This window comes from Thermothelomyces thermophilus, chromosome 7, assembly GCF_000226095.1.
Source record: "Thermothelomyces thermophilus ATCC 42464 chromosome 7, complete sequence".
NCBI classification, from domain to species: Eukaryota; Fungi; Ascomycota; class Sordariomycetes; order Sordariales; family Chaetomiaceae; genus Thermothelomyces; species Thermothelomyces thermophilus.
The window spans coordinates 217,020-228,487 of record NC_016478.1 but is presented as its reverse complement, the minus strand read 5'-3'; the positions used below and the strand labels follow the sequence as shown (position 1 = coordinate 228,487).

The following is an 11,468-nucleotide window of genomic DNA, read 5'->3' as shown; positions in this document are numbered from 1 at the left end:
AACGCTAGGATTCAGAATCCTGGAGGAGGTGTAGATGCTCGCGCGTTGTCACCTTCCAACATTCTTTCCCCGGTAGACTTTACCCTGTCCGCGGTGTCGGAGCCCTTCCTCGCTGTAATTGGATGACGCGGACGGTCGGAAACTCGCTTCCACTGTCCCGGTCCCAGTCTGGCCCCCAGCATATCGATTCTGTCGTAATCGGCCTCTTGGTACCTGCAGATCCTCTCCTTTTCTGTAGGCCTATGTGGGCCATCGATCGAGCGAGGGTTCCGTGTGCCATTGTCCTGGCCTTGTTGGTCTGTGTTCCGGACATTTGTCACTAGTACATACGTACATACGTACTATGTACTACTAGGTCCGTACCTGTGTTTACCAGGTATGTAGCATATTAGAACAGAGCTTCCCTTGTTTGGGGTCCCAGCCTCTGCGTCGTCTCTGTCAAGTAACGAGTCACGAGCCGTGCAGTAATGGAGTAAAAAAGTCCGCGGCCAAGTGTTACATTACTGAGCTCGCAAAATCACTCACCGACAGGGGCGTCGCGGGGGAACGCGGCACAATAGGTTCCAAGCGAGCCCGGGTTCTGTTCCTTCCAGAGACCATCCCCGGCCATCCACTTGGGCCACAGACCTGTTCACCTGATCAATCTTGCAATGTCTGGCGGTGGAGAAGCTTGAGTTTCGTACGATTCCGTAACTACCTACGGAGTACGTACTCCGTATTGCACACACATACTTCGTACACGCACACGGACGTAAATACCCAACGTTGGTTTTTGCGGCAGGACCCGCCTACACCGCTGTCCTCATTCACATCGCTACCGCTACTTTACTTGGTCATCGACTTCCTCGAGCCTCCGGCCATGATCTGCCTATATTTGTCCTTGTACTTCGCCTTGTATGTAGTTAGAATCTTATATCCTCCCGCGCCTTTTTACAGAGCACGCCTGAGTTGAAAAGCTGTGACTTAGTACAAAGCTCAACTGCCACCTCGCACTCCCCAGTCTTTGCGTATTCCACAACGTTCAGTGTGCACATGGCGAAAGTCGGTGAGCAAGAAGATGGTTAGATGACCGGGCCGAGAGCTTGGAACTTACTGGTAGGATTGTATAAGGAAGATCGAACGAGTCCGGCTGGATGAGCTTGCACGGAAGAGCTTTGCTTTGATTAAGGGATGTTGGCGTCGGTCTATGAGCTACGTTACTACTAATTAATATAGTTTCTGTCTCTCTTCCCCGTCTCACTCAGGAACGAAGGCTCCAGTATATCTGGAGCAAGCTCTTCCTTCGGCCATCTATGTTTCCATTCCCATCTCGCGGCCCAAACAGTGACCCTGAACCATCTGACTGGAGAGTGGAGACTATCGTACTGATAACAATCAGGCATTGTCATGAAGGTCAGTTGGTAAGTGGTTTCGAACTATCAGGTATGTGACCATACAGCTGTTCCCACGAGTCTGCGGCTAGGCGCGGATTAGGGACGATTGCTCGTTACATCATCGAGTTGAGATGAATTACCTAGTAGCTCGTAGCTAAATAACTACCGTTGATTTCCCACCAAAATGGAAATGGACTAACGGCTTGGAGCTTCGCGCCCATGGACCTGGACTTTGACTTTCTATATTGCACCCACTGTCCACACCCTGGGAACGGTGTTGGGTTATCCCTAGGCCGTTAGTCCACTTTTATGTTGAAAAGTAAATCTGCGTGATCTGGTAGCGCAGAGTTCGATACACGGCGCAGAATCCCACCACTGATTTTAGTGGGTTATGTCTAAAATCAGAAACACTATGAGATCCTGGGATCCTTAGTCACGTTTCCCGTGCCACAATAAGCGGAACCTTAAAAGTTAAAACCTCCACTTTCGAATAGACGAACATCCAACAATACGGATACCGGAACCGCAGTGTTTGACATAAAAGGCGTTCGTGGTCCCTGCGCGGCTGTGCCACGGTCTACCTAATAACCGTTCGGTTTATTAAGCCCTCTCACACACAGCTCACTTCTCCATAGCTTGGCTCCCTCATCTTGTACACTATAGTATATACTCGCCGAGACACACAATTCAATGGTGATCAGCCACATCTGCCTTCTCCAACATGCTCTCGAAGCTCCAAGATGGCTCAGACCCGCAAAGCAGTATCTGATTGGTCGGCTAAAAGTAGCGTCGCCGGGACTCGGGCGGGCAGCCTTTATTTACCGTTATGAACCATGACGGTCTGCTGCAGGACAGAGATAGGCAGTCATCTCTGACCTGGCTCACCGAAGCCTGCATCTCTTGCTGCGTACCTTCGCAAACCAGGCCTCTTTGGGCATTTTCGCTCGATTGAACTGTGTATGCTATAAGGTAGGTGGTATCCGTAAGATTGGGAGGACGAGCTGCAACTGCCGAACACAGTACCTAATTATTCGTACTCCGGCGGATTGGTGCGATCCTTCGTATCAGAACTCACGGAAGGTTTTGGGCCCCTGGAACCCCTCCTTCTCCCCCCCTGCCGCGGTGAAGCAGGGATGGCACCCCGCCTCGCTTCTTTCGGTTCCTCGCTTCTTTCGAGTGGCACCACCGTAACGTGATGGGAATCTGAGAAGTCAGCATCGCGACGGTCTTGGGTACGGCGGGGCTCGAGGAGAATCAGTTCCCATTGATTATCTTGGATCATGTCATTATACGCAGCAAGCCTTCAGCCATATCCGGTATGGCTAACAAATGAATATAAGCTACAGTACTTTTTACCAGCCCAGGGAGCTCTGTCCTTCTGTCCCCTTCCATAACTCCGGGAGCCAGGTAATTCGAGCCGATCGAATAGACAGGGATATTAACGTTAGTGTACTGTACAAGACGAGACGACAAACCGACAAACAGGTGCCTTGTTGGTGAGTTGGGACAATAGGGCCCTGTCGTGTCGTCCACAAACAAAATCACCACTGCCAAGCATTCCATGGGTTCGCGTTCCCCCAGCGCCAAGGTTGACAAGCAGGTCGGCCCATCGACACGCGGCGTCTTCGTGGGTCCGTTCCTGTCTCACCGGTAGCCACCCCACGGCGCCTTCTGCTGGTTGTACATGTTCATGTCCGGGTTGCTACCTCCGTCGCTCGTCGAACGCTGGTCCTCGGTGACCATGATGTGCGTTGTGCGGGTGATGGCGGCGGCACCACGGGGGGCGCCTAGCTTGCCGCCCTGCTGGTCCTCGCGCAGGTGCTCCGTCGATTCGGACTTGAGATCCTTCATGGCCATACCGTCCTCCTCCAGCTTGTAGTACGAGTCCTGTGCAGAGCTGCTCGTTACCTTGGGCCCCCGGCTTCGATTCCCGGACTTGCCCCCCGTGTGGTAGCCAGCCTGTGCCGAGTTGGCCGTCGGGCCCGTCGACATGCCCAGAGCCTTCTTCATCTTGCGGAGGACGCCGGTCTGTTGTAGGATCTTGGGCAAGCAAGGGATGCAGACGATGAAGAAACCGCAGGCCATCTCCGCCGTGGCCCAGAACACCAAGGGACCGAGTGCGTAGATGGCATCCAGCGCCTCGCCGTATGCAATGGTTGTCGCGAGACGGAAAGCGGCCGAAACGCAGGCCCTGGTTGCATGGAAGAAAAGCAGTGATTAGCAACAACCCAGCGGCAGCACCGAGCAAAGTGCCAAGGGTACAGTGGGTGGTACTCACAGCAAACCAAGACCAAAAATCACCGAAACACCCATCCTCTTCCTCCAAGACATCTTTAGCTTCCAGATGACACGCTGCGGCAGCAGGAAGATGGCAACGTCGGACACGAGCTGGATGGTGGCCGAGGACACCTGCAGGTGATATAACTTGAAGCACTTGGCGTTCGGAATCGTGAAGTCCCAGATGGCCTGGTGCGGGATGCACTGGAGGTTCAGGGCGATGATGGTCGCAACGGCGGCGCCGATCTGCACGAAGCTGATCACCACGCAGCCCCACCAGAAGGCATTCCTGGTCGACGAGCCGTGCGGGACGAACATGCGGCACCAATCGATCAGAATGGCCACCTTGAGCAGTGGCAGCACAAAGGAGTAGCAGACGCCGAAGACGAGGACGTGCTGTTGTGGCCGTCAAGCTGTCAGTCATCTGTCTTCCGCCTCTCTCTCTCTCCGTCTCTCTCTCTCGTTTCCCACGCTCTCACTTACATAACTCGTGGGGATGAGATCTCGCAGGCGGATATCCCATTGGTGCACAAAATACCCCGGAGTGTCGACGAACGCAAACGTGGAGTTTACTGCGCCACAGAAGGCACCCTAAGGACGACGGAAAACAAAGGTAAAAATTGTCAGAATGACCACTGCCGGAATAGCAAACTCCAGAACACAGTTGTTGTTGAACGAACATATGCGAGTATGACCATGACTGCATCAAATGTCTTGCGTTAGCTAAGGTGAACTTTCCATCTTGTGCCGGCTGCATGAGTGGCAAAAGAGTAGATCGCATACCATCCTCGGGAGAGACCTTTCTCAAAAGGTAGAACCGGCCGTAGAGTCGCAGGACCAGTGAGACCGTGGCGATCGCGACGGTGGCGCCGAGCACGCCCTGGGCGAGCCCGTTCTGGTTGGGCGGGTTGTCGAAGTTAGGGACGATGCCGTCTGGTGGCGCGAGGGCCGGTCCGTCGAGATCCATGGCGGCGGCTTAGGTGTGTGTGTGTGTATGTGTGTGTGGTGTGCTTGGTGTTGCTGGTACAGCCCGTCCTGCGGAGATGCAAACACTACACGGCCAACTTCAACACCCGGGATCTCTGTGATAAAGGGCAGCGCCCATCGGCAGTCTGAGGCGAGAACCAGGTTCAAGGGAGTAGATGGGAAGGCTAGTCGAGAATGATCTATAACTATATCCAAAGTCTGAGAAAAAGTAGAGTAAAATTTGCATGTTCCCAACAAAGCACCCTCGGAGCTGCCCCCCCCCCCCCTCCCCTTAATTCTTCATGATATGTACTGTACGGATTACAGTTCGTACATGCCACCTCAGATTTCCTTGCAATCTTTCATGACGTTGCATCACAACAGATAACTGCCTGTCCTGCGACCTGGGATGTCACCCCACAGAAGCGAAAACGACTCGAAAATGCAGGGTACAGATCCTAACTATTAGACCACCCTCACGCTCTCTCAATCTCTCGATGAATGCAGCTTCTCGGCACGAAACCGTTTGATCTTCGAGCCTCTGTTCAATGCGGAATGCCTCCCGGTTAATCCGTCTTGTCCTGTCGATCCTGTCCTGTTTCCGGTTTGGGGTTGTTACTGCGAAGTTACACAGTACGAACGCACACCTCGGTCGCCCCTCGGTCGGGACTGACCACAACTGGCCAGCGGGACGGGGAGCGGTCCAGGCGAGCCAGGGGGTGAAATCCTTCAACGAATCCTTCAACGAAGAGCTTCACTTTTGGAGAAACGATCAACGCACCTACCATCCCCTTGGATATGCAAGGAATGCTTCGTCTCCAAACAAACAAGCCAGTTACACAGTAGTTAAGGTTTCTGAATGTCCGGGGCTCCCAATCACGCAATGAGGTACGAAGCGGACAATCTAACCCTAGTTTGTCTGGGAGTTCGATACCGATAGTTAGTTACCTCAAGTAAGATAAGGAAAACGGGCCTTCTTGGGCTGATGAAACTTCTAGTGTGCCGTAGCTCTAACGTTAATACTGCTGAGACTGTGTTGAATTATGGATTATCCGCTTTAACTGTATAATACAGTAAGGGACTGGTTTAGAAGCGGTTGAGAGCCATGTTTTCGGTTCGCGATGGAAGCACGTCAGAAGGTTTCAGATCGGGAGACGCAGGTCAAATGTGAGTGGCGGAACTTTTGGGTTGCCGCGTAGCCCTCGAGGTGGCGTCGTACTGGTACCTACCCTCTGAGCTACCATACCACAGCACACGAGAAGAGTTGGGTCGGGGCATGCCCCGCAAAAGACAGTAGTGTAGTATCACGAGTGGGCGCGAGTAGGTTGCGCGGAAGGCTCCGATTGGAGGGTCGGCTAGTTAATGTCGAACGACGACAACGGATGGCTGGGAACGGCCCGGGGCTAACGGTGCGGGAATAAGTTCCCGAGTAACTACTTGTTGGCTCGGCGCTTCCACAGGGCTTTCGAGCAGTCCTACATAAGGTAGATGCACCCAGAAACAGGTGAACGGGTATAAGGACTAGTTCAAGACGAGATGATAAAGAACACAGCAATTGCAAGAAAATTCAATTGATCTACGAGACTTCCTGGTGAAGAAGCTGGCTCTTCGGTGTGATGCTGCTTGATGAATGAATTGCTGCTGACCCTGGCCTTACTATGTAAAGACAGGCACTAGCGAAGAGATGACAGGCACTGGTCCACCGTCCCACCCTGTCTGGAGCTTATGTGGAGCCTGCCCCTGCCTCGAAGCCTCGACGCTTTCACTGCACGACTGGACAACATGATAGGCAGTCGAGGCAGTGGAGGTGAGCTGCGAGCAGACGACTCACCAAGTCTCTGAAGCGGCAACTCACCAGTGACTCTATCTTAATAAGTGCACCAGGTGTACATAGGCCGGACTGTCGTGTCAGCAGCAGGAGGATGGCGTACACGGGACGAACTACACAGTAACTATGTATGTATGTACAACTTCATGGAGCGCCTCTGGCCAGGCAGTCAGATGAAATGGAATAGGGGCTTTCGGACTCTCACGGGCCGCTGAGTCTCGGCTCTCGTGTTGTCCCGACTGCTCCTCGCCAGTCACAAGCATGCCAAGAAGGAGAAATACCACCTCCCATTCTTCACGTGCCAGACTCTGCCAGCGACCGCCGACGCCGACCCTCGCATAATTTTAGGGGTTTGTGGCATTGTGCGGTGGCCGATTTAGCCTATCAGCCACTTGTTGTCCTTCCTCCCCTGCACGACCTACTGCACTGCAGTGGACGGTAGTGTAGTATTTCTCCTTCTTCGCGCAATCCTATGGTAACGCTGGGGTCTATGCCCGCGACGCCAATGCACAGGATGGTGCGGTTTTTGCCTGCGCTGATGGCAGCTCGACAGGGGGATTTCCAGCCCCTCGGCTTTGCTTTTCGAAGACCCGCTGATCCCCCCCCTTCCAAATTCATGCGATTGCGGAGGAGGTGACGGAGGAGATGAGGAGCGCCGATGAGAGCGAACATCTTATTGATGAAGGGACAGGGAGCACCGGGAGTTCATCAAGAGTTCACCAGCGAGAAGCTTAAACGTTATCTCCCAGACGCCCATCACCCAAGTGACGGTGTGACCCCCAAGCACAGCGCATCTCATCAACAAGGAACACATCGATACCCGATTTCGCTCATCAGACCTGGTTTGGTTGGTTACCTGACAACAGACGTTTAAACCATGCCCCGCACCGACGTCTATCAGCTCCGGCCATTTGGCTGGGAGAACGACCCGGAGGAGGAGCGGTTCAAGGTGACGACGCTCGACTATCTGACAGCGTGCACATACAACAACTACGCCCTCTTTTTCCGACTCGATGACGCGGATAAGGAGAAGGCGGCAGCCACCCTGAAGGAGGGACTCGAGCGGACGCTCAGCCAGGCTCGTCACTATGTCGGCACCATCGAGAAGGATCCCGGGGGCGGCCACTCGTTCGTCAAGAAGAAGGACAGCACGGTGCGCTTCATCGTGCAGTGGCTGGATGCACCCGAGGATGCCGCCAAGTACCCGTCCATCGACGACATCGAGCGGACCAACTACAGCGCGGTGACGCTGGGCGACCTCGACACCTGGAGCGTGCCGCCGATGACGTACGGCGAGAAGGCCGAGGCGCATCCCGACAACCGGCCCGTCGTGTCGGCGTTCAAGGCCAACTTTGTGCGCGGCGGGCTCGTCTTCAACATGCACCATCACCATTACGCCAACGACGTGATGGGCTGGGCCGGCTTCACGCACCAGCTGGCCGAGAACTGCCGCGCCGCGCTCACCAAGACGGCCTTCCCGGCCTGGGACCCTGCCTGTCTCGACCTCTCGCGCCTTACCAAGAAGGAGGTGCCGGAGGAGGTCAAGGTAGACGGCCCGGCGCCGGCCGAACGCCATCCTGACCACAAGGTTGGCCAGTCGCTGCTCTTCCACCTGCCCAAGAGCAAGGCCGCCGAGCTCAAGAAGCTGGCCGCACCCGACGACGGCTCGTGGATTTCCACGTATGACGCCTTCTCGGCCTTCATCTGGCGCACGCTGACGCGGCTGCGCGTCCCCGTCTTCAAGCCCGACCCGGCGTCGCACATCTTCTGGGCCGAGGCCGTCGACATGCGCCGGCGCATGCACAGCCCCAAGGTGCACCCGCGCATCCAGCACAACGTCATGTATGCGGCCCTGTCCAACACGGCGCCCGTGCCGCAGCTCACCGTGGACGACATCCTCCACGCGCCCTTGTCGAAGCTCGCCTCGTACATCCGGCAGTTGACCAACAGCGTGACGCAAGAGAACCTGGACAAGACGCTCGACGCCGTGGCCATGGTGCGCGACAAGACCAGCCTCAACATCCGCATCGATTCGCACCCGCCCATGTCCATCCTGCAGACCGACCACCGCGACGCCAATATTGTCTCGGCCGACTTTGGCTTTGCCACGCCCCTGACGTACCGCCACCTGCTGGACCGCGTTACCGAGGGTGTCATCATCATCTACCCGCCCCGCAACAACAACCCGGATTCCAACGAGGGCCCGGAGTTCTCCATCGCCTACGAGAAGCGTCTCGCTCAGGACCTCATCAACGACGCCGAGTTCAAGAAATACTTCGAGTACAGGGGCATCGACGCCGAGGACGCCGGCAAGGTGGGTGCATAATAACTTGTTCAGTTGGATTGGGATGTTGTGGAGAGAGAGAGTTGCCGTGTAGATAAGGACGCTATGAGTTGATGAATTTGACGATATTACTTTTTTAAATACCTCCTCTCTTCTCCTTTCTCATCCCATGACAACATGGACCGTGCCTATCATACTGCCACCTCCCCCCCCCCCCCCCCAAAAAAAAACACATCAACAAGCTGGTATTGTATGTACTACCTGCATCCCGCTAAGGAAGACCTAACGCAACCCACCATTTCTACACGACGTGGTGGTAAATCCTCTGCATGAACAAATCCTTACAGAACCAATCCCCGCCCTGGCGCACCCACGTCTCGTAGTAATGCCCCCCGCCCGTCTCACGCGGCCCCGTCCCTTTCCCCTTGGGTGCATCGTGGTAGATGACCGTGAACACGGCCTTGACCTCGCCCGGCCCGACCAGCTCGAACTCCCCGGGGCCGACGAGGTGGATGACCTGCAGGCTTGCGAAGGCCGCCTCGAAGAAGGCCACCCACGACTCGCGCGACGTCCACTCGTACGGGACGGCCCCGTCCGGCGTGGTGACCACTTTGCCGTCCTCGTCGACGAACTTGAAGGTCGCGTCCGGCACGAAGATGGTGTCGAACTTGCTCCACTGCTTGGTGTCGGCGAAACGGGTGTACTGCACCTTTTTGTGGCGGATGCGCTCCGCGACCTCGGGCGGGGGGGATGCCATTGTCCGTGCTTGCTTTAAGAGCGGATGAGGAGTTCTGGTTCGGGTGATTGTGGAGTGGGTGTGTCGGTGGAGAGTAAGTGCTAGTATAGGAGTAATAGGAGAAGGCTGGCCGTTTACTATGGTTGCAAGCCAAAGTTTTTTCCCCCTAGGCAGGTACCGACCGGGGCGACACGGAAAAACTCCCAAGCTTCCCAGGCATTTGTTACAAAGTACCAAGTAAAATCCTAGCGCTAGTATTGTTTTCTACGCTTTTGTTTCTTAATGTGGTGTTATAGGCAGGGACCCTTGTTAGTACCTGTCTTGGGGAAGAAACTTACCTATACTAACTAGTAAAGTGCCGGTGGTTCAGGGCGGAATGTGGTTGCATTGAGGGGTAGGAGGAATACCCTGTACCACTTCGGCAGCTTGGCGGCAGTCGAGGGGCCCGCGCAGCATGCCTGGGACGGGTCCCTTCCCTTCAAGGTCCGTTCCTCTTTCAAGTTCTTAGTGGCCATCGGCAATGCACTCAAGCATGCCGGACCTATCACCGAGCGCGGCAACCGCGCGTATGATAAGAGAGCTCCACGCCGTGGAGGCATCGCTCAGTGCATGCTGCATAGAGTTGATGCGCGGAGAGATAGCATGGGACGGGAAAGCGGGAAGATACCTGGGTCCCGTGAAGACTGAACAACAACAACGGGATGAGTTCGGAACCCTTCTCCTGGTCACTCTGTGCTGGGCATGCTAAGTTGCAACAAGTCCCGAACTTTGACACCCACAGCGGGAACGGAGCACACGGCTACTACCTCAGTGTCCTATAGCAGATGTGTGTTTTCAGTCTTTGTTAAGTGGGACTATCGAGACTCGGAGTTATAAAGAATCTTTGACCTCAATCCCAATCTTCCTCCAGTCCCGCTCCGAGGGAAGGGAGTTCATACTCAGAACTTGAAGTTAGTGTAGCTTCCAATCAAGCCAAGGAGCATGCCATTGCCTACGTTGTTAATCTTCTGTTCTGTCCCGCTCCTTCCCTAGGTACCTAGGTGTTGTAGTCCTTCCCCGTTTAGCAAGCGTGAGACTCGCTGTCATCTTCAGCTCACCTTTATCCGCACTGTCACCTGTTCATGGAAAAGGCGAGGCCATTTCATCATTTTCGTCAAAGCTGACCGAGTAAGAGCTACTAGCAAGGGCTGCCCGTCTCATCTCCCTTCATAGGAGTCTACTCGACCTAAATGGACTTAATCCGGTCCCTTTACCGTAGTTTCCATGTCCACTGTCGACCCAGACGGTGATTGCCTTGACCGCAACCAAGTTGTTGGTGGTATCGAAGGGCGTACCATAGGGCCGTGTCGGCACTGATACCGGGGGAGTGGTGGTTTCGTGGCCACTAATAGGCACAGACAGCACCCAGCTAGGAATATGACAGGGAGCAAGATGCGTTAACTATGTTAGAGTTTTCCTTTCAGACTTCAGAGTCGGCAGAGTGAAAGGCCACACGAATAACCAGTACTCCTAGTAGTATTATTACCTTATCGGTGGAGAAAGCTATTGGTATGACTAGCTTACAGAACAATCAAGACTCCCGATGGATTAGGATCTCTGATGCTCCCGTTGCATATAGCAGCGGACCAAACCATGGACTGCTGAAAGGAAAGTCAAGCATCTACTGAAGGATTAGCGGATGGAGTGGACATGGGCTGAAGTAAAGTAAAACCACAAGGATATGACTCACGAAGCAGCATACAGCAAGAACGAGGCCGTGTCTCGGGCTGGGCCTGCCGGGTAGGAGCGGAGAGCATCGCAGTCATCGGTGCCACATTCACGGGTCCGGCCGTAACCGAGCATCATAAAAATGCCCCCAAATATGGCCAAGAGGATTCCGATAATGTCGGCGAAGGACGTGCATCCGAGCTCGGCACAACCAGGGGCCGACACGTTGGTGAACATCAGCGTGAGGACCCTGGTCAAGATACCGAGGTTGAAGACAAGCAGAATGAGATCCTGCAT

The 11,468-nt window shown here is 54.7% G+C and overlaps 5 protein-coding genes across 5 annotated transcripts; 1 reads left to right on the top strand and 4 right to left on the bottom strand.

Annotated features, from left to right (window-relative positions):
• Positions 1-11: 11 nt before the first annotated feature.
• Positions 12-861, bottom strand: MYCTH_97120 (uncharacterized protein; the record flags this gene model as incomplete). Its single annotated transcript, XM_003666478.1, has 4 exons — positions 12-319; positions 526-627; positions 733-788; positions 830-861. The coding sequence occupies 4 exons, from the start codon at positions 859-861 to the stop codon at positions 12-14; spliced, it is 498 nt and encodes a 165-aa protein (XP_003666526.1).
• Positions 862-2,618: 1,757 nt separating this feature from the next.
• On the bottom strand, positions 2,619-4,389 carry MYCTH_2311275 (uncharacterized protein). Its single transcript, XM_003666477.1, has 4 exons — positions 4,331-4,389; positions 4,134-4,241; positions 3,652-4,046; positions 2,619-3,564 (listed from the first exon to the last, which is right to left on the bottom strand). Exons 1-4 carry the CDS (start codon positions 4,346-4,348, stop codon positions 3,018-3,020), a joined length of 1,068 nt encoding a protein of 355 aa, XP_003666525.1. The 5' UTR covers positions 4,349-4,389; the 3' UTR covers positions 2,619-3,017.
• Positions 4,390-7,193: 2,804 nt separating this feature from the next.
• On the top strand, positions 7,194-8,873 carry MYCTH_112699 (acyltransferase). Its single transcript, XM_003666476.1, has one exon. The coding sequence runs from the start codon at positions 7,322-7,324 to the stop codon at positions 8,768-8,770; it is 1,449 nt and encodes a 482-aa protein (XP_003666524.1). The 5' UTR covers positions 7,194-7,321; the 3' UTR covers positions 8,771-8,873.
• An 81-nt stretch (positions 8,874-8,954) lies between these two features.
• Positions 8,955-9,718, bottom strand: MYCTH_2311272 (uncharacterized protein). The gene has a single exon (XM_003666475.1). The coding sequence runs from the start codon at positions 9,483-9,485 to the stop codon at positions 9,030-9,032; it is 456 nt and encodes a 151-aa protein (XP_003666523.1). The 5' UTR covers positions 9,486-9,718; the 3' UTR covers positions 8,955-9,029.
• A 952-nt stretch (positions 9,719-10,670) lies between these two features.
• MYCTH_97124 (uncharacterized protein) lies at positions 10,671-11,468 on the bottom strand (the record flags this gene model as incomplete). Its single annotated transcript, XM_003666474.1, has 2 exons — positions 10,671-10,848; positions 11,194-11,468. 2 exons carry the CDS (start codon positions 11,466-11,468, stop codon positions 10,671-10,673), a joined length of 453 nt encoding a protein of 150 aa, XP_003666522.1.

What these genes read in the sequence shown, in the direction of transcription:
- MYCTH_112699 (XM_003666476.1), top strand. Translation starts at nt 7,322, where the DNA reads ATGCCCCGCACCGACGTCTATCAGCTCCGGCCATTTGGCTGGGAGAAC.
- MYCTH_2311272 (XM_003666475.1), bottom strand. Translation starts at nt 9,485, where the DNA reads ATGGCATCCCCCCCGCCCGAGGTCGCGGAGCGCATCCGCCACAAAAAG.
- MYCTH_2311275 (XM_003666477.1), bottom strand. An exon ending in ATCTCATCCCCACGAGTTAT is followed by an intron (nt 4,047 to 4,133) that starts GTAAGTGAGAGC and finishes CGGCCACAACAG; the next exon opens with CACGTCCTCGTCTTCGGCGT. An exon ending in ATTTTTGGTCTTGGTTTGCT is followed by an intron (nt 3,565 to 3,651) that starts GTGAGTACCACC and finishes CCATGCAACCAG; the next exon opens with GGCCTGCGTTTCGGCCGCTT.